Raw genomic sequence first — 19,395 nt, forward strand, 5'->3', positions numbered from 1 at the left:
TGAGAAGATTTTAAGCTTATTACGAGTGAAAGTAAAAGAAGATGTGAAGATTCAAAACTTGATTACACAAATTAAGCTCAGGAATGCTAAAGATGTTAAGTTGGAGGAAGATTATTCAGTTTCAGAAAACTTATTGTATTTTCGAAAAAGGCTGGTAGTACCACAAAATGACAAACTGAAATTCGAAATCTTACGTTCAAGGCACAACAGCAAGTTGGTCGGGCATCCTGGACAGGCTCGAACTTTGGCGCTAGTGGAAAGACATTTCTACTGGCCATTGGTAAAGAAGTATGTCAATTGTTACGTGGATGGATGCTCGTCGTGCCAAAGAGTCAAATCAAGAAACTCAAAATTGTTTGGTTCTTTAAAGCCATTGCCCATACCTGTCGGTCCGTGGACTGATATTACTATGGACCTCATAACTGACTTACCTGTATCAGAAGGAAAGGACACAATCTTAACAGTTGTAGACAGGCTGACGAAAATGGGTCATTTCGTGGCGTGCAACAAAACAATGGACTCGAGTGGATTGGCAAGGATTTTGATTGATAACGTTTGGAAATTACATGGAACCCCGAAGAGCATTGTTTCTGACAGAGGTTCAATTTTTGTCAGTAGGATCACCAAGGAGATGAATGCACAGCTGGGCATTGCTACGAAACCTTCGACAGCATTTCATCCCCAAACTGACGGTCAATCAGAAGTATCAAATAGGAGTGTGGAGGGTTATATACGGCATTTTGCTAACTATGATCAGAATAACTGGGCCCGAAACTTATCGACTTTCGAATTTTTGTATAACAATTTAGATCATACGGCCATCGGGATGTCACCATTCAAGAGCAATTACGGGTCAGATTTAAATTTAGGAAGAGTAATGGGAGGTGATAGGTGTGTCTTAGCAGTAGAAAACAGATTGAATCAATTAATGGATGTACAAAAGGAAGTCACCAAAAACATGAGAAGGAGTCAAGAAATTATGAAAATTAACTATGACAAGAACTTTTTGAAAGAAGAGGAGTGGAAAACAGGAGATAAAGTATGGTTGAGCAGTAGGAACTTGTCTACGACAAGGCCAACGGCAAAATTTAGTCATAAATGGCTGGGCCCATTCAAAATAGAGAAGAGAATTTCTTCTGTGGCTTATAAACTATAATTGCCTTTGACGATGAAAAGCTTACATCCTGTGTTTCATGTTTCTTTATTGAGAAGATTTATTCCAGAAACAATTAATTGCTAGTTTACCCAAAGCCTGAGACGGTAGTCTAGAGTCCATTACATAACATAAGGGATCGGGCTAAACGAGCGGGGCCGCTCACGGAACCGGACAACGGGGCCGGGAAGGGAGAAGAATTATCTCTGAAACGGAAGAAGGAAAAATTCTTCACTTCCATTCTTCCAATTCAGCTCCTTCTCCCCCCTTCTGCTCTTCATCAGCTCTTTTCGCCTATCTCTCACATTCTCTTTTATCTCTCAGATTCATAGCAAATTTTTTCGAACACTTTCGAACACCTTTCCTTACTACACAGCCAATCAGAATCCTTTTCTCTCAAATATATCCTACACGATTTTCTTTACAAATGGAACCATCTCAGAAAGAAAAACTCGTAACGTCCAAGAATAAGTTGCATCAGATGCACTTAGAGGCGGAAGAGAAGAAAAGGCCTCAAGCAGAGAAAGAACGGGTTCAAGCGGAGAATAGAGCGAAACGGGCAGGTTCCAGGGCTCCGCAATCTTCCCAGCTCCCCAACAGCACGTTGACGGAAGGAGGCGGTACGGATCCTAATATAGCGGAGAATGATGGCAAACCTATAGATCAAGATGAACCAGGAGCGGTCAATGGCGATGATGGCAATGATGAATTGTCTGAAGCAGGAGGTGACGAAATTGATTTTAAGTCAGCGTTAAAGAAAAAGATTAGTTTCAAGTTAGACGGCGCTTGGGTTCCAAGCCTTGAAAAGAACATAAGAATCAAAGGTAAGCTTCATGTTCCCCTTTACCCTCTTCGGGCTGTCAGACCTTGGTCCATCCAGTTTGCGGGTGTCCTAGACCTGGTCGGTTTTGGCCTTTGGCTGCCTTTGGCGCCTGTGTCGGTTCCCGCCGGGTCCCGACAGGACTGCAGCTATCAGCGCTCATTCTTGTTGCGGTGATAGGTGCAGATGCTGCTTTGAGCGTTCTCCTACCAGACAGCCTTGGTCAATGGTACAATTTGACATGTTCGGATTGTTGTCTTGAAGCTGTGACCGTCCTCGCGATATTACGCGAGTCTCTCTAGAGTTGATTCTTTATTGAGAACCCGATAGGGGGCAGCTTTTAGCGCCAATGTCCAAGATGACACCATAATTTGAGTTTAACGAACAGTATCTTACTGATCGTTTTTCGTCGCCATTTTGTTTTGGTTGCTGGCGTGCGTAGTTCCTTCTGCAGGAGACTCGGAACCCCAACCTGGCGTTTCAATCATGGATGAACTCAACCATGCGGTTGAATTTGGTACTGTCGAAGAGGCGAGAGCTGCCCCAGCGAAGATAGACAAAGTCTTGAGGCGGACGGTTCAATTCAACCCTCCCGCGGGAGCGGTGGCGTCCTCGGAACCTAGAGCGGGCCCGAAAACTCCATCCAGAGCCGCGCGGAGACTGGTTGTTGAGAGTGCACCGGCAGTCTCTGGTTCGAAAAGAAAGTCCTTGAAGGATGGTGGAGATCCTTCCTCGCCCTCAGATCCTTCAGAAGACGACGAAAGCGTACTAGTCGAGGCGCCTAAAAAGCGCTCGAAGACAAAAAAGAAGAAGTCGAAGAAGTCCAAGGACGACTCGTCCTCAGAAGGAAGCTCGTCCCCATCCGAGTCATCTTCTTCAGATGACTCCTCGGCGATTAGTGCCGCTGAACTCGAGTGCAAAGCCGTGGACTTCACGTCAGCCGACCTCCCAGACTTGCCCACCAAGTGGGACAAGGGGTTCAAGAAACTCCGAGACTACGTACCCCTTACTGTCACTACAGAAAAAAACTGATTTTCCCCGGGGAATTTTGGTTTCAGATTAGGGGAAAATCACGTGCTCTTTGTACATTGTACACTGTGACTGTCTGTAGCTGTCTGTACAGCGCTGTACACTCGACCCCGCTCACCCGTGTACGCCTTCGGTCAGACTTACGGTGTACCACAACTGCAGCGTCTGTACGCCGGCCCAAACAGGCTGAGCCATCAGACGTTTCGACCAAGTCAAACAACATAAGTATTTCGGCTGAAACTATTCCAAACGGCCGTTTCCATCAAGCCCTCGTTGTTCTTATCCCTCTTTCAATCATCTGCCGAGCCCAAGTGGTCGGTCCAGTTATACATATTGGTGTGTCAACAAATGTCATACTCACTTGAACACTGCTTATCCTGAACTGATACGTGACGCCGCCCCATCCATCATCGTCTTCAACTTTCAGGAACGCAGAATCGGTCTGAAGATAAGTTTGCTGTGGCTTCTTTACCTACAGAATTCCCCAATCACGCTGCAGGCCATTGATCATTTGATAATGCCCTGATTTCTCTGATCAACAGTGCTTTCACCTCGTACCTACACACCTCGAAGGACCAAATGACAGTCGCAGAATGCTTCAAGCCTGATGTCCCTAGAATCAGTGAAAGAGGACTCATCGCTTACCTCTCAGCGTTGGATCATAATGAGTTAACTACACGCGCGAGAATCACTTCAACCTTCCTACAATTTCAAGATCACATTGACCAATTAAAATGTCTAACAAAGATGACATTCTTAGGCGTGCACAATCAATCCAATCCCCACATCTCAACCCGAGTACATAATTCCAACTGAATCTAATAAGAAACCGGCACCACTTGATTTTACTGAAATAAGTTTGTTGGAGTAGTTGAAGATGGAAATCAGTTTAGTATTGATTACTATCCTCAAAAAATCGACCGCTTTGGGTTTTGGTCGACTGAATTTATGGTTTTGAATAGATCATTTCCTATGGTAGGTCTAGACATTTTGGTTTAGTTGATTTAAATTCACATTTGGAAGAAGAACAAGAAAGTGAAAATATATACAACTTCAAAATTCGATTAGATCTTGAACCGTGAAAAACCCCATCAACTCTTTATCTCTATTAGAAAGCCCTCATTGTTTGATAGAAATTCAAAGTCTACAACATGCAAGTGAAGAGAAATAGAGAGAAAGCGAGAGGTATACATTGGCTTATAAAGATGCAAAGATAAATCTTTGAATGTTAGATTCAAATGTCCTGCTAAAAAGATGCCATACTTTGAAACACAAAGATAGTATATAACTATTCAATTGATGATCTAAGATTTCAGGATGTGATGCTTTCCATCCATACGCGGCTTGATCCCTGAGCCAGCGTCTATAGTCACCTGGGATCCCAATACGCTCGCATGAGGTTTGATTGAGCGGGATTGACTCAATTTGCTTTGATGTGTGCAGACAAGCGTGCATTTTGCTACTGCATCCTGGACTGGAGTGGTTTCAAAGCATTCAAGCGAAAGTCGCCATGGCCAATTGTAGGTCCAATGAGGTAGCCAAAGATTGCACATCATAAAGTTGAGATGGAATAGCTGGGAACATATCAAGATCAGCTGTGTGTTGTGCAACTCATCATCGGAGCAAGTACAAATCTACACGACCTACATGTAGCTGGCCTCTATCCACATGATTAAACCAGTAGGGAGTGATTTGATGGAAGCGAAGTAGCAAATTCCAACAGACAAGCCAATTGTGAAAGAGGAGATTGTGGCAGCCTGAGCTATTGTTGTTGTTTTTGTTTTGTAGAGCAAGGTATTGGGACCATGGCTTGCGGGGTTTGGTTGGATGCTTTAGAGACATTCTTGAATCCAGTACTACTTTTCCGTCAAAGAATAGCAAGTTTACTTCTGCTAAACCATGCTTAATGGAGACCAGCGTCATGTGATGCGTGCACAAGTCGGGGATCGATGTTCGAGAGAGGTATGACGCCGTCGTGAGCAATAGCAGGGTTGTGCAAACATCCTGACCAGCGCGGGTCGCGGGTCGCGGGTCAGTACATTTGATACTGCAGCTATATGTCATTCCAAATCCGTTGACGCAGTGTCATTTTGTAATTGCAAATCCGTCAACGCAGTCAATTTCAACATCCTCAAACCGGCGTACCATTATAGACCATTATCGTGACCTCCGAAAATGTATTGACAGGTTACCACGTTCTCCCTTAAGTCCCATCTGGGCGAAGGTGTCAAAGGTGGAAATACAACCAAGATTACCAGGATTATCCCGCTGATCAAAACTCTACAAGTCCATCCCATTTTTGATCACCATTCACGAGTAAAATCAAAATTGATAGCAACACTTTTCCGAGCAAGTCTAACATAAAGTGAGGTCGTTTTGATCGCCAGCTTTGATGGACGTTTCTGTGACGCGGGCAGATGCGCATTAGGCTACAAGGTCATGGTGTTTTCCATAAAATCAATGTATCACAAATGGAAATGAACGGTGGATAACGAAAGAGAGGTTGATACGTTTTGGGGTTGCTATAAAAGTATTATGAATCACATTTGATTTTGCTAAGAATCGCGCGACAGGATGGATCGAGTCGTGAGAAACGCAGTGATTGTCAATTACATATGAAATTTGGCAATACATGTGAAATGACCAGCGCGGGCCAGTTTCGCGGGCCGGCCTGTTTAGTTGCACAAGGCATCGATTTCTCTGACGCCGTCGACGGAGGTGATGGAAACGGTGGTTGGTGATCATTTCAGCCGAAGGGGCCGTTTCGAGTGCGACGTTGGGATGTCGATGGTTTTAGGGCTGCGACCCGACCCTGATGGCCCCGGGGCCGCCCCGGGACTTTTCCCGGCCTCGGGTAGGTCCGAGGGTCCACCAGGGCGCGCCCTGACTCTAATGGGGGCACGAAAATCTCACATATAGGCAATCTAGGTGTTTTAAAATGACTCGCTGAGAGGGGATATTGTATTTCATGTTTCGAACGTTCCACAGTAACAAACTCGACAAGATTGTACATCAAAAAAGGATATATTGATCTGATTCTCATGTATAAAAAGCTTCAAACGATAGCCTACTTTAAGACCTTATTCCAACTCTTAAGGCAAACCTGAGCCTCAAGATTGGTTGGAGTGAGAGCAGCACGGTGATCACTCATGACCCTTAAGGCATTAGAAAACGAGCTCTCACTGGGAGCACTTGTGGCAGGGACAGCGAGCATGGCCCTTGCCATGCGAGCTAAGTTGGGCCAGTGTCGTCTAGAGGTCTCCCAGTAGACAAGAGGGTCTTGTGATTCGTCCTCTTGAGGAGCCGCGAGGTATTCCTTGACTTCGTCTTCAATCGGGACTGTCTTGCGTCTCTTGATGTAATGTTGAGGTCGGTCGAGGTTGAGAGTGGATTCTTGAGGTTCTACTATTTCGATTTCGGGGTCAAGAGTCGGTTTGAACTTGGTGGCTTGTAAAGTAAAGTATTCAACCAGATCTTCGTGTCCCCAACCTAGCGATTCCATGGTTTGGGCCTTGACAGCGGTAAGTTTGAGACGTGGATCGAGTATTGCAGAACAGATGTACACAGGTTTCGTCTCGGCAGCCTGCTGATACTGGATGATCTTCTTGATCATGGGCATGATCGCCACCTTCAATTCCTTACACTTGGAATCAGCCCAGGCCTATCATAGATACAAATCAACATATCAGTGACTAGCAGATGAAAGAATTAAAACGAAAAAAGAAAAAACATACCTTTTCGAGGCGATCAACAAGCCATTGATAATCAGGCATGACAAGAGAAAAGGTGGGGTATAAGTGGCCTTCGATCGTCTCGGTGACAGCAGCAAGAGGGCCTAAGAACTGGACTAGGTTTTCGACCAAGGTCCATTCTTCGTGGTCGAGCTTGAAGGGCTCAAGAGCGGGATTACAGTTGAATTGATACTCCAACACCACTCTGAGTTCAACGAATCGAGCGAGTGATGAGTGAGTCGAAGACCAGCGGGTGGAGACTTCGTGAACAAGCCCAACCTTACGTTCCAAGGTGGGGCAGCTGGCAATAGCGTTTTCGAGTGAGGTCTTGAGCTGACTACTATGTTTAATTTTTTTGTGGAAGCCACGGATTCTGGTGAGTACACTACTTATCTCAGAGTGTGAGGTAGGTTCAATAAATAAAGGAACAGATGACTGAGTTTGTGGAATTGCCGGATCGAGCGCATTGATAGGTGGAGGAGCCTTTCGGTCAAAGACCGCCATTCCAGCCTTGGCAACTAAGTTGATGACGTGTGCGACGCACCCATGAAGGTGATGGGAAGAGTCGAAATGGGGAATCAAGGTCGAGAGGCTTTGGCCCATGGTGGTATTGTTGGACGCGTTGTCCGCGGTAATACAATAGAGACTATCAGTTATATGAAATGAATCCAGAACGTTCTTGAGAAGGGAAGCTAAGTTGGAACCAGTGTGGGGTCCATCGATGGGCTTCAAAGCCAGAGTGATACCTCGGATGGTGAAGTTGTCGGTCATCCAGTGAGCGGTGACACCAAGCATAGAGATGTTGGTGGGAGACGTCCATCCATCACATGTGATGGATACGTGGGAGACACTGGAAAGCAAATTGATGATCTTGTTTCGAGCCGATCGGAAACTATCCAAGATTCCATCGGTAATAGCAGTACGTTTGGATAAGAGAGTGAAAGCAGTGGGATTGATCATGTTGATGATCTCCCGAAACTCCTTTGCATCGACAAAGGACATCGGGATCTCTTGATTGACGACCATCCGAATTAGAGCTTCTTTGAGATTTGCTCTGTTGAGCGGTCTGACCTAGAGAGACAAAAATAAACAATACAAACGTTAAGATGAAGAGTTAAAGTCCAATCGAAAGCTTTGAATTAAATTAGAAGTTTGAAACGGGACTTACTTTGACAGGCACTCCGTCAATATAGAAGGCTGACACGGTAGGTTGATCAGTTTGAGTGGGAGGTACAATATGATGGTGGCGATCGAGATGTCGAATCATTGACTTTGTACTAGCATGCTTGTCAATCGCAAGAGCTTTGTTGCAAATCCCAGTCGCAGGGGTGTCAGGTTGTACATCGAAAGGATTGACCGCGTCGACGAATCCTTGTTGGGCTCGGCATACATTTTTCATCACACCATCGACTTTCTCAGTTACAAAATAAGTCCACACCCAGGAAGAGCGTAACGTTGAGGTACTATCAGAAGCCACATCGGAGATTGAATCAGACGGAGCGAGAGAGGAACAGGAAGACATCATGGCACGTAAGTGAGAGGATCGTGTGACAGTCGTAGAGAGGGAGGCCATGACCAAGAAGGACCAAGTGCGATTCGGAGATATCCGAAGGTTGATTATCGTGAGATTGTTTGGCGGAAACGTAGTCGGCGCCCTGTTCGGGTCGGGCGCCCGAGGCGCCCGCAGGACAGTTGTCAATCTCATCATGTTAGGTTTAACTGCCCCGGGGCGCGTACCGAGAGCCCCCAGAATATGCTCGGGCGAGCTCGGCCGGGCGGGGTCGGGTCCGGGTCGCAGCCCTAGATGGTTTCGATCCGTTGTTTTGGACCTTTGTTCGGTGTACTAAGGTGTACAGACGCTGCGGTCATGTATCGTCAGACACAAACGGTGTACGGGTGGTGGAGTGTCCACCGGTGTACAGTGTGACCATGTACACGGTGTACATCGGTCACGTGATTTTCCACTACCCGGGAATCAAAAATCCCCGCGGAAAATCAATTGATTTCTGTAGTGGTGCATCGTCAGACACAAACGGTGTACGGGTAGTTCATCAACCACCGGTGTACAGTGCATCAAACGGTGTGAGCATGTACACGGTGTACAGCGGTCACGTGATTTTCCGCTACCCGGGAATCAAAAATCCCCGCGGAAAATCAATTAATTTCTGTAGTGTGTCTTCGTTAAAACCTCCATCGATGAATGGCATGACATGGACGAAGAAGAAAAGAAGAAAGCCAAGGCTATGGCGACATCTACTGAGAAGTCGAGAGAGAAGCAAATCACCTATGGAGAGTTCATAGAGATGTGTGACCTTGAGGAGCGCTATGCGAGGGAAATCTATGGTCACACGGCGTACGCTGACTATGTCGAATCCCACAAACTCATTGTCTCGAGCCTAAAGAAAAAGCACAACTGCTGGATGGTCGCTCTTCGATACCACCTGGCAATCCGCACTGTCATTTTTCGACGTCGCAAGCTTATCAAATCCAAGCTCAACGGGAAAACGGTCGTAAAAGACAAGTTACGTATACCAAATGGATTGCAAGTGACTGTTGAGGAGACTGCCAGGCGTGACGCAGAAAGAGCGAACGATTTAGGCTTCATTGACAACCCTTACGCGCCGGGGAAACCTAAGTTTGTTTCAACTTCGCAACTGGTAGAGAACCGGTTGGGGATTCGTCAGTCCCAGCCCAAGGGAAGTTAGAAGCATCCCACTCGAACTCGAATGGGGTTGGTTCAGCAACTCAGCGAGGAAAGAGAGGCGGAAAGAAACCGTTCGTGAAGAAGGGGAACTACTTTCAGCACAAGGGAGCCAAAGAGGGTTAGTCTTGCTTCGTGCTGTAGTTGGTTGTGAAACCCACACTGACTTTAGTACTCCTCTGTGGGGTCTGGTGGCAGATTCTAATGGCGCCGAGGCATCAGGATCCGCAGGTCTTTTCGTGAAGAAGAATAACTTCTACAGAAAGAACAATGGAGGTGGCAGCGTGCCGAAGACGCAAGCTACGGAGTCAGCTGAGAAGTGAGCAGGTTCAGTTTTCATGGAGCTTTTTGGTTTCAATGAACTGACCAGCGATTCAATTTTTTTTTCTCCTTTGTCGGCTACGTTACTCTTGCTTTCAATTCGTGCTACCTCCCAAATTGCTATTTGGATTCGGGTATTTGCTCCTTTTTAATCTGGGGTGAGCATTCAAGAGCATAAATTGTCTCCGTCTTGAAGCTGTTTGAAAAGAATGAGACGTCCTAAAATTTTTCGAAATGAATCAATCTTCCTGCCGTCAAAACAGATCCTTTGATTAGCTCGCCTGATCGTGACCCTTTGCCATTGCCATGTGAGACTACGAGGTTCCCAGCCCTACTTCAACCATCCCCGATAGAGGAAGAGGAAGCAGATTCTGGTGAATTGTCTCCAGGGAGTGAATCAATAGAGGATGTCTCCAGTGAGGAGAGCGCACAAGATGAGCCCCTACCTCTTTGGGAGCGGGAAATCTTCACGGTCCCGGTTGAAGAGCCCCCTTGGCCTGCACCAGTCCCAAGCCGCATGAAGATCGAAGAGTGGGAGGAGTTGATGAGAGAATCAGGTCTAGAGAAGTGCATTCCGTACATCAGCAACGGGTTCAAATACGGTTTCTGTCTTGGGATACCACAACATACCATCCCAGGTATGCTGTGGTATACTCCACCAAATCACAGGTCAGCACTGGAGGCCAAGACACAGATCAAACGTACCCTGGCGAAAGAACTCAAAGCAGGTCGAATAGCTGGACCTTTTTCCCATGAACAATTAAGAGAGAAGTTTGGTTTCTTCCGTTCTAATCCGATGGGCAGTGCGGTCAATGGCGATGGTTTGGTGCGATTAATAAATGATCTGTCGTTCCCAAAACGCGATGCAAACATCCCGTCAGTAAACTCGTTCGTCAACAAACACAACTACGGGACACAGTCGGATGATTTCAATCGAGTGGCGAGATTTTTCAGACGCTATCCAGGCAGATGGATGGTGGCCATTTTCTACTGGAAGAAGGCCTGCTGTCAACTCTCGGTTCACCCTTGCCAACGTCGCTTCTTGATCATAATGGACTTTGATGGACGGCTCTATGTCGACCTAGCGGTAGGGTTTGGAGGAGTTGCTATTTGCGGCGTGTTCGGAGCACCGGCACATATATGGAAGCAGATAATGGAGAAGCTTACCGGCGTGAGGAAGATTTTTAGGTGGGTTGATGACAACCTCCTATTCAAGCGTCCGGAGGATGTGGAATCGCTGGAAACGGTAGAAATCTTGAGCAACAGCCTAGGGGTGCAGACAAATCCTATCAAGAACCACAAGTTCGCAGACGAGCAGAGGTTTCTGGGTTTCATCTGGAACGGAATGGATCATACTGTTAGACTACCAAATGAAAAACTCCAGCAGAGGAGGCAACAAATTAAAGACTTACTTGGTCCAAAACCTTGCTCCTTCAAATCAATCGAACAGGTCACAGGCAGGCTAGTGCACACAATGAACATCGTCCCACACATGAAACCATACGTTAATTCACTCTATCGAATGATGAAAAGTTGGAAAAATAAGGAGGCTCTTCGACACCTGACCGATAGAGCCAGAATAGACTTACAAGAATGGGACCTGTGCCTTGGCTCCTTTAACTCCAGACCCCTTATACCGGAATCGAAAGCCCTAGAGATCAATTGGGCAGGTGATGCATCCTCGTCCTTTGGAATCGGAGTACTGGTAGGTCAACACTGGGCGTGTTTCAAGTTCATGGAAGGATGGCAACTGCTGAACCTATCGAACAAAAGGCGGTCCATCGCTTGGGCAGAAACGGTGGCAATCCGCCTGGGCCTGCTAGTAGTGAGACAGCTGAGAAAGGTAGCGGGGAAACGTTTTGTAGTGTGGACGGACAACACAACATCACAATCTACGGTAGACAAAAGGAAGTCAAAAGACATTTGGGTGAACAAAGAGTGGAAAGAAATCCAACGATTACTCACCAAGTTAGAATGTAATGTGAAGGCAAAACACGTCTCATCTAACGACAATCCGGCAGATGATTTATCCAGAGGGATTTTGGGCGATCTTTTGTGGGCTCACGAAGTCCGAGTGGAGATCCCAAACGACTTATCTGGCTTGATGTGGCAAGTTTCTCTGGAGCCAAAAATTCCAGCCAATCCGTCGAACATCACCGTCCCAGAACAATCCATCTAAATCGACTCTTCACGATGAGGAAAACAAAGTCCAAACCGGGAAGCGATCCTAAAGATTTGCGAAGGGTACTGAAGCCTTTCGGGGCATTCCGGAAGGACGCACTAGGAGTTGATGAGTCGGAGTCAGATGATGTAAAACAACACTTCTTGCGGGGATCCTGGAGTAACGGAACCCTGAAGGGCTACAACTCGGGCATCATCAAGCTACACAGGTTCTCCACGGTCAAGGGAGTAGACAAGTCACTCCTTCTCCCCATCTCAGCATCGCTAATGAGGGAGTTTGCGGTGTGGGCCTCTATCAAAGACGAGAAGTTTGCAATAAAAGATGAATCAGTTAGATTGTCGACACTGAAGGCTTATATAGCGGGGATTAAGGCATGGCACACTTACCATGGAGTCGACTACCCTACCAAAGTTGATGACTCCATTCGGCCACTGCTGAAGGCATCGAAAACGATTGAGGCAAAGCTGGCGGAGGCGGATAAGAAGCGTCCTCCTGTCCTGGTATCCGATCTTGTCATCCTGTTCGACAAGTTGTCAGTCCAGGGTGAGAGAGAGCTGGCCATGCTAACGGTAGCTCTCGTGGCGTTTTGGGGAACGGCCAGGCTAGGCGAACTGATCACAGACAATTCGAAGAAATCAATGCCGAGATGGGACGATCTGGTCTGGGCAAAGGATAGATCCTACGTGAAAATTGCTGTCCATAACGCTAAGACAGCTAACCCAGGAGAAACTCAATGGATTTACCTACATCGAACGGATTCTATGCTGGACCCTGTTTCGATGCTGGAGTCGTGGTTCGCTTTCAAACCTAGGAAACCCAGAGACGAAATCTTCTCTTACTCAAAGTGCGGACGGAAGTGCCGTCTGGGAAAGGTGGAAACCATAAATCAGTTCAGGTCGATCTGGAATACAAAACGCTCAAAGAAGAAGCAGCTCCTTCACGGACACTCATTTAGGATCGGCGGTGCATCGCTCCGTTGGAATCTGGGTGCTGATAAAGACGAACTGAAAAGGTGTGGACGTTGGGCATTGGACGCGTATATGGTTGACCTGAGAAAGTTCTTGGCAAAATACCTAAAGTCAACGGTAAAATTACTGAAAGATTTGGAATGGGTACAACCCACGTAATTCGGATGTCTCAAGCGTTGCCCATGGTTCGTCATGAGTTCATTGTCCCTTCTGTCCAGGAGTGAACACGTCTGATTGGAGAGGAGTGTGTTCCCAGTGATCAGACCCGATCAAAGATGAGTGCAGCTTCAGCGTACTTGACAAGACGAGGGAGATCTCTTGAAGGGGATCGACAGATAGTTTGCCACCGCACGCCTCAGTCTCTTCTGGTTGTTTCCGAAAGATTCTGGACCTTCTAATATGTATTGTACAGGTGAACTTAAATGTTGGTACAGCCTGATTACTGAATTTGAAGTATATGGAAACATTCTTTACTCGCTTTTATGCAGGCGGTGGATACCAAGTAACAGTGTAGGGGTCTCACGGAGGACCGAGGGATGGGGTCTTCTCTAGGCTCACGGCTCAGTCCCCCGTGAGTATTGGGGAAGAGAAGACCTCATTGGGTCTCCTTGTTCTCGACCCGCTTGAGCAGGTCATTTCGGTGGTAGACGTCTACCACCGGGGCCCGTTTTACCCGGGGCATACCCCCACACCACCCCCAGTAAGAAAACAACCTTAATCCTAAACAGTTTAAGAGAATCGTTTTATTGGAAGTGGTTACAAGGTTACCTCCTTGAGGTCTCCAGATTCCTGTAACAACACTATCCTGACAATCTGAGTTGGGTCAGACGGTTAATCACCTCGACCCACTCGCTACACCCCCTCCTAATAGAACCCTACGTATATAGTAGTGGACGAGAGAAAACAAGCAACTCCAGCGCCAATTGTTCTTGATGGGGTTGAAGAATTTGAAGTTGAAGAAATCTTAGATTGTAGACGAAGAAGAGGCAATTTAGAATATTTGCTGAGCTGGAAAGGATACGGGCCAGAAGAGGACTCGTGGGAGAAAGAAGATGCTGTAGGTAATGCTCAAGATTTGTTAAATGAATTTAAAAATGATTACCCAAAGGCAGAACAAGGTTACTGCGACAGCGCACGGCGATTTTTTCAGCCGCGCCGCCTTCGCAATCCAATGTTTAATCACTGCAATGACACTGCGATAGGTTTGTCATGACACTGCGGTGAATTGCCGCGCTATCGTTGTGAAGGTGGTGCGGCGGCACGCTGCGCGGTGTTTGCATGTTGTTGATAAAGATGTCTCTTTAACAATGCGTAGAAACTAGACTATTACGATTGACTTGTGAACCTGAGACAGGAGTACCCTTGTACCTACCTCAGAAGACCCTGATTGGAACAGACCTTTCAGCGAGTACCAGGCAGCGGTAGCCATTCCGCACCTAAGACAACATGGAGTCGCCAGCTCCTGTTATAAAGGCTCGAATTTACCTCAGTAAACTTACTGTAACAAAGCCAACAAGAAGCATCAAGCACGCAAGTATTCAGCTATGATTCTCTTAAAGCCACCTGTTTTAAGTCTCAGGCTGACATAGTAACAGACAATAGGCAGGCTCACCCGCTGTCTCAGAGTTGATCACCCTGACCCCAATTTTCTTGTACCTGTTCATGTTTACATAACATGAGCAGGTATGATGTTCTAAATGTCTAGGCCAATTGTGGCTGTTGTAATAATAAATAACATTCATCATAGTATATCATACAAGTTAAAGGAAGACTGTGTTCAGCGGCAAAACTCCCAAAACTCCCAATCCCTATTCCAAATTTCAAGGTTTGCGCATCCTGATCATTTAATTTCATCATCACGTGTTCTACCATCACCTTCATTTGCCACTTGCAAAACACCTAAATCCTCATCTTATTAACCTCACTTCGCCTCTTTCCAATCACTTGACCGCTTGAACACCACTCTTGAAGCATATTGCACCGGTCTCCGCTCCTAATAAATCACACTCATCCTGTCTTCTTGACTATGACGGTTCTTGACTCAAGAGTCGAGTTGCTCCTCACCCGTGCAGCCATTGCTGATATCGAGCTTCTTCCTAGCAATTCATGATCAAATCAACCGATCCTCAGTCCAGCAATTCATTAAATAACCTGATCCTCAGTCTGAAAACAACTACAAAACTATCGAACCGATTCAGAAAGATAAGAAAACAACCTTCAGTCAATCTAATGAGACTATAGAATCAATGCAAAACAACAAAGTTTGCTCAATCTAATGTACCCATCAAACCAATCCAACTGAATAAGGAGATTGTATTTGGAGAAATTGATGAACCCATCAAAACAACCACCAGATCAGAACCAACTCAAACCAAACCTGAAAAAGATGCTAATTCTTCATCGAGATTGAAGAAAGAAAACTCATCCAAAGAAGAAGTTGAAAAAGTGAACTCGAGAGATGATGGACGAGAGGATCCCGCATCTTTGGCGCATCCCCATTGATGTTTCATTTTGTGACTGTCTTCTCATTTCCTTCATTACCACTCAATACTTGGTTTTGTTACCATCATGGTCCATCGATCTGCTACTCACGCTGGGTCTTGGTACACCTCTTCCCGTCAGGTCATCTCACTTCATGCCAATTGATAGGTGGTATAACTTTACAGTCCAGCAGCGTTCAAATCTTCACTTGATGTTCATTTGAAACTGTCAGGGAAACATCAGCCAACAAGCTCAGGAATGAGATCAACACATGGCTCGAAGCTGCCCATCCTAAGGCTGAGACGACAGAGGAGACGCAAGATTGGCGAAAGGTCGCAATGCCAGTGCCGATCAGTCACTGTAAGGCGGTCATCGCGCCGTGGGTTCACCTACTCGCTATCTCTGAGGTGAACCTGCTCACTGCCCAATCTCACGTCCGACACTAGGCATGTAGGATACTTGTATTCTGGTTTGACTGCTGCTTGGGCTTATAAGACCATTGATCCTTCTGTGATGTGAATAGCTGAGTGTCGAAGCCAGGAAACATGTAGTGCACTGAAGTTATCCTTTGTCCCATGTTTACCTTGATGGATGCGCACTGTCTGGATGCGAAGCATACGAGATTCCTCTAGGCAATCTTGAGATTGACATACAAGGTTGCTTCTCCTTGGCTTCTCCTTGTTTCTCTTTTGACGCATCTTGCCAAACTGAGTTTCGTCTCAATCTGTTTCAATCTTCATATTTCTGCTCGGCCATCTCAGTTACCTTGGAATTGGCGCAATGGAGATGGATATCAAAACTGATAAGGCCGAACATAGTATCGAACTCCATCTTCCTTATGTCCGACACATTTCAAAGAGTTTGTAATACTAAGTTTTCAAATAATCAGTCCGATCTTGTGTTTGTACAAATAACTAATCAGCCTTTTTTCTTCAAATCTCGCTGTATTATAGTCAGACCATCACCATTGTCCCTATACTTATAGGATCAATATCTTCTGAGGAAGAACTTATCTATGGCAAAGTATTGCGACCCTATCTCCTCTCACCGGAAAACCTTTTTGTCATCTCATCTGACTTTTGTCACTGGTGAGTCACCGCATGATATCTTATATTTTGACACAGATACCATGTTTTATTCGCTGACCCATTGTTTTCATTGGCACATCAATTGGACACACAACGTGGGCTCAAGTTTTTCCTACACTTATTATAAAGACCCGGCGCGCAAATTGAGTTCCGGTGCATCTCCTCCAGCAACGCCAATTTACCAATCAATCGAGGCATTAGACCAGGAAGCGCTTAAGATACTTGAAAGCCTGTCTCATTCGGAATTCAGCCGTTACCTTTCTCAAACTAAGAACAATATATGTGGTTGTCCAGTCAATGCGTCCCAGCTTTTGATAGTATTGTGAGTTATGCTTCTGCGTTCGTAAGTCTTGGATTAGAAGACGCCAAAGTACTACAACGTCGACCTATTCGTGCGAGTCACAATACTTGACGAGTCATACAAATACAAACAAGGCTAACAGCTCATCATGAGTAACAAATCTGATATCTACAAATTGTAGAATTGAGGTTAATTTGTTGATCTGTTTTTTTCTGTTTCAGTCAATCGAACTCAAACCAACTTGGTATGATACATCTTACTTACCACCACTACTTTCAACCAGTAAATCTAAAATCCTTACACCAGAACGGATCTAATCATTACATGCAGGAGGTCAATTTGTCTACAAATCTCAACTCATCAGACAGAATCCTTGAGATCATCAGTTAACAAACTCAAAAAAGGATCATACGTGAATCACACGATCAAATTCACAATCTCAGAATCAGATAAAATATTTATACATGAGATTTCAACAGCAGGAACTTTGAGCGATAAGCTTTCTGTGTTGATCTTAGTGATCTTTTCTTCACCTTTACTTGCAAACTTGCACAGATTCCTTTTGATTTGTAAAAAACATCAAGAGGTGAATCTAGAAAATTGATTAGAGGATTAGCTCATTGGTTAGAAAAATTAAATCATTCTGGTTTACCTGATCAAAAGTCAAAAAGTTTTCAAGATCAAAATGAAGGACTTGGAAGTTTGAGATTTGAGAATGAACAGCTTTGGGAAGGATTCAAGAGAGTTTGATGAGAGGTCCGAAGAACATGTGCTTGGATATGAGTGGTTGGCTGTTTGTTGTTTTGAGGATTGGTTCAAGAAATGATATCTAGAATTCTTGGGAATCATTGGAGTAAGCTGTTCTTTCATTGAAAATCTACAATTCTTGGGTAGAGAAACTGATTAAAATAAAATAAATTGGATTGGCATTAGAAAAGTTTGCATAATGTTTCAGTTTTCAATCAAATTCAAAGTGTTTCATGGCTCTATTATTCATCAAGTTTAAAAGAAGAACAAGAACAAAACGTATTGAGATTATTAGTGAATAAATTAGGAGATTGAGAAAACACAGTATGTTAAGTTGTTATCTTTCACAAATCTTACAATTACATCTGGTAATGAAATCTATAATCACACAAGGAATCTCAGGATTAATGTTCAAATTTGAAGATTCTAATAAAGATGAAAATGTCACCAATTCCAAAAATTGAAAAGCATTATGTAAAGTTCAAGATCATTTGTATTATGGTACTATTGCATTAAATCAAATCACTCTGGGAAAAGATGAAGATGAATCAGTTGCAAAAAATAATTGAAGTTTATTTTGAATTGTTTAAAGGGATTTTAGGAAAAACAGAAAAAGAATAAGGAGAAGAAGAAGGGATAGAAAGGAATGAAAAATCAAATGAAGAAGAGATTGAAGCAAATGAAATAAAGCAAGAAGAAAGATTGAAACAAAATAGGGGTAAAAAGGAATTAGAAATAGGGATCAAGGAAGACTTAATAATCAAAGAGCATAAAGCAAATTATTAAGTGCAATCTTCACTGGAGTATATTGTTCATTACCTGATGGTAAGATTGATGATGATGGATTGAAGGATGAGATTTGAAATTTATTCAAGATTTTATATTCTACTAATTCATCTGTTTTTAGACAATCTTTAACATTAATTTATCATTTAATCAAGTTTCATCAATTTTTGATCAAGATTTCTCAACATCCACTTTTGTGAATCTTTTGTTTAAAGCCCTTAAAAAAGATCAATGCATGCAAATAGTTGAAAGTTTGGTAAGAAGGATCCTTCAGGGGTTGATCTTTGATCAAGCTCCATTTATTTGTTCTGCTTTAGTCTTAGTTGGTTATGTAAGTGGGATCCTTCTTAATTTTTATTTATCAATTTCAAGATTAACATACTTTTTTATTGAAGATGTCAACTTTTGCTCACTGATTGTTAATCATCTCCTTGATTTTTCAAGCTTATTTACAATCTAATCCTACCATTTCTCCTTTGCCACCAAATGCAATGGAAAACCATGTATGTGGTAAGATCTATCAAACTGTTTAATAAGATAATCAACTTTACAACATCTCACAAATCAGTTCTCATTTTGAAAACCCAAAACAATTAAACTATTTGGATTTAGTAAGTTTTGGTGTCTTATATGAATTCAAAAGCCATCTTCAATTCATCAACAATATATTTCAAGTTATATAATCAAATCTCAATTTGGATTCAATCCATCAACCTTGCATCAAATCAAGAATGGTTAGAGTTCTATCTGTCAGTAATCATCTCAATTGTTAAAACATATCAAATCATCATAAACATCAAAGGAGAACTATCAATTTGAACAAAACTGGACAAAACCCCTTACCTGCTTGAAAATTTGATAGTTTTGATTACTTAATGTTTCTGACTCTTCATGATGGTACACACTCCCAATGACAGCTTTGACTTGGCTTGCGTCTTCACTCATTTCCCAACTACCACCTAATTGAAGACTTTTTTTCATCAGTATTTACTTCATCAATCTTCTTCTCCTTCGAAGCGAACTCAATCTACTTCTCATTCTCAATCTCAACCTAAACCTCAACCAAAGTAAGTCTTTTCTTTCAAAC

General features: G+C 44.1%; 2 protein-coding genes across 2 annotated transcripts; both read left to right on the top strand.

Annotated features, from left to right (window-relative positions):
• Positions 1–1,634: 1,634 nt before the first annotated feature.
• MELLADRAFT_110351 (uncharacterized protein) lies at positions 1,635–3,610 on the top strand (the record flags this gene model as incomplete). Its single annotated transcript, XM_007414421.1, has 5 exons — positions 1,635–1,977; positions 2,034–2,216; positions 2,416–2,908; positions 3,037–3,316; positions 3,545–3,610. 5 exons carry the CDS (start codon positions 1,635–1,637, stop codon positions 3,608–3,610), a joined length of 1,365 nt encoding a protein of 454 aa, XP_007414483.1.
• Positions 3,611–15,473: 11,863 nt separating this feature from the next.
• MELLADRAFT_38671 (uncharacterized protein) lies at positions 15,474–16,800 on the top strand (the record flags this gene model as incomplete). The annotated part of the gene is made up of 7 exons (XM_007414422.1): positions 15,474–15,527; positions 15,683–15,765; positions 15,833–15,901; positions 15,948–16,042; positions 16,099–16,249; positions 16,340–16,474; positions 16,581–16,800. The coding sequence occupies 7 exons, from the start codon at positions 15,474–15,476 to the stop codon at positions 16,798–16,800; spliced, it is 807 nt and encodes a 268-aa protein (XP_007414484.1).
• Positions 16,801–19,395: the final 2,595 nt, after the last annotated feature.

Source organism: Melampsora larici-populina, assembly GCF_000204055.1.
Source record: "Melampsora larici-populina 98AG31 unplaced genomic scaffold MELLAscaffold_43, whole genome shotgun sequence".
NCBI classification, from domain to species: Eukaryota; Fungi; Basidiomycota; class Pucciniomycetes; order Pucciniales; family Melampsoraceae; genus Melampsora; species Melampsora laricis-populina.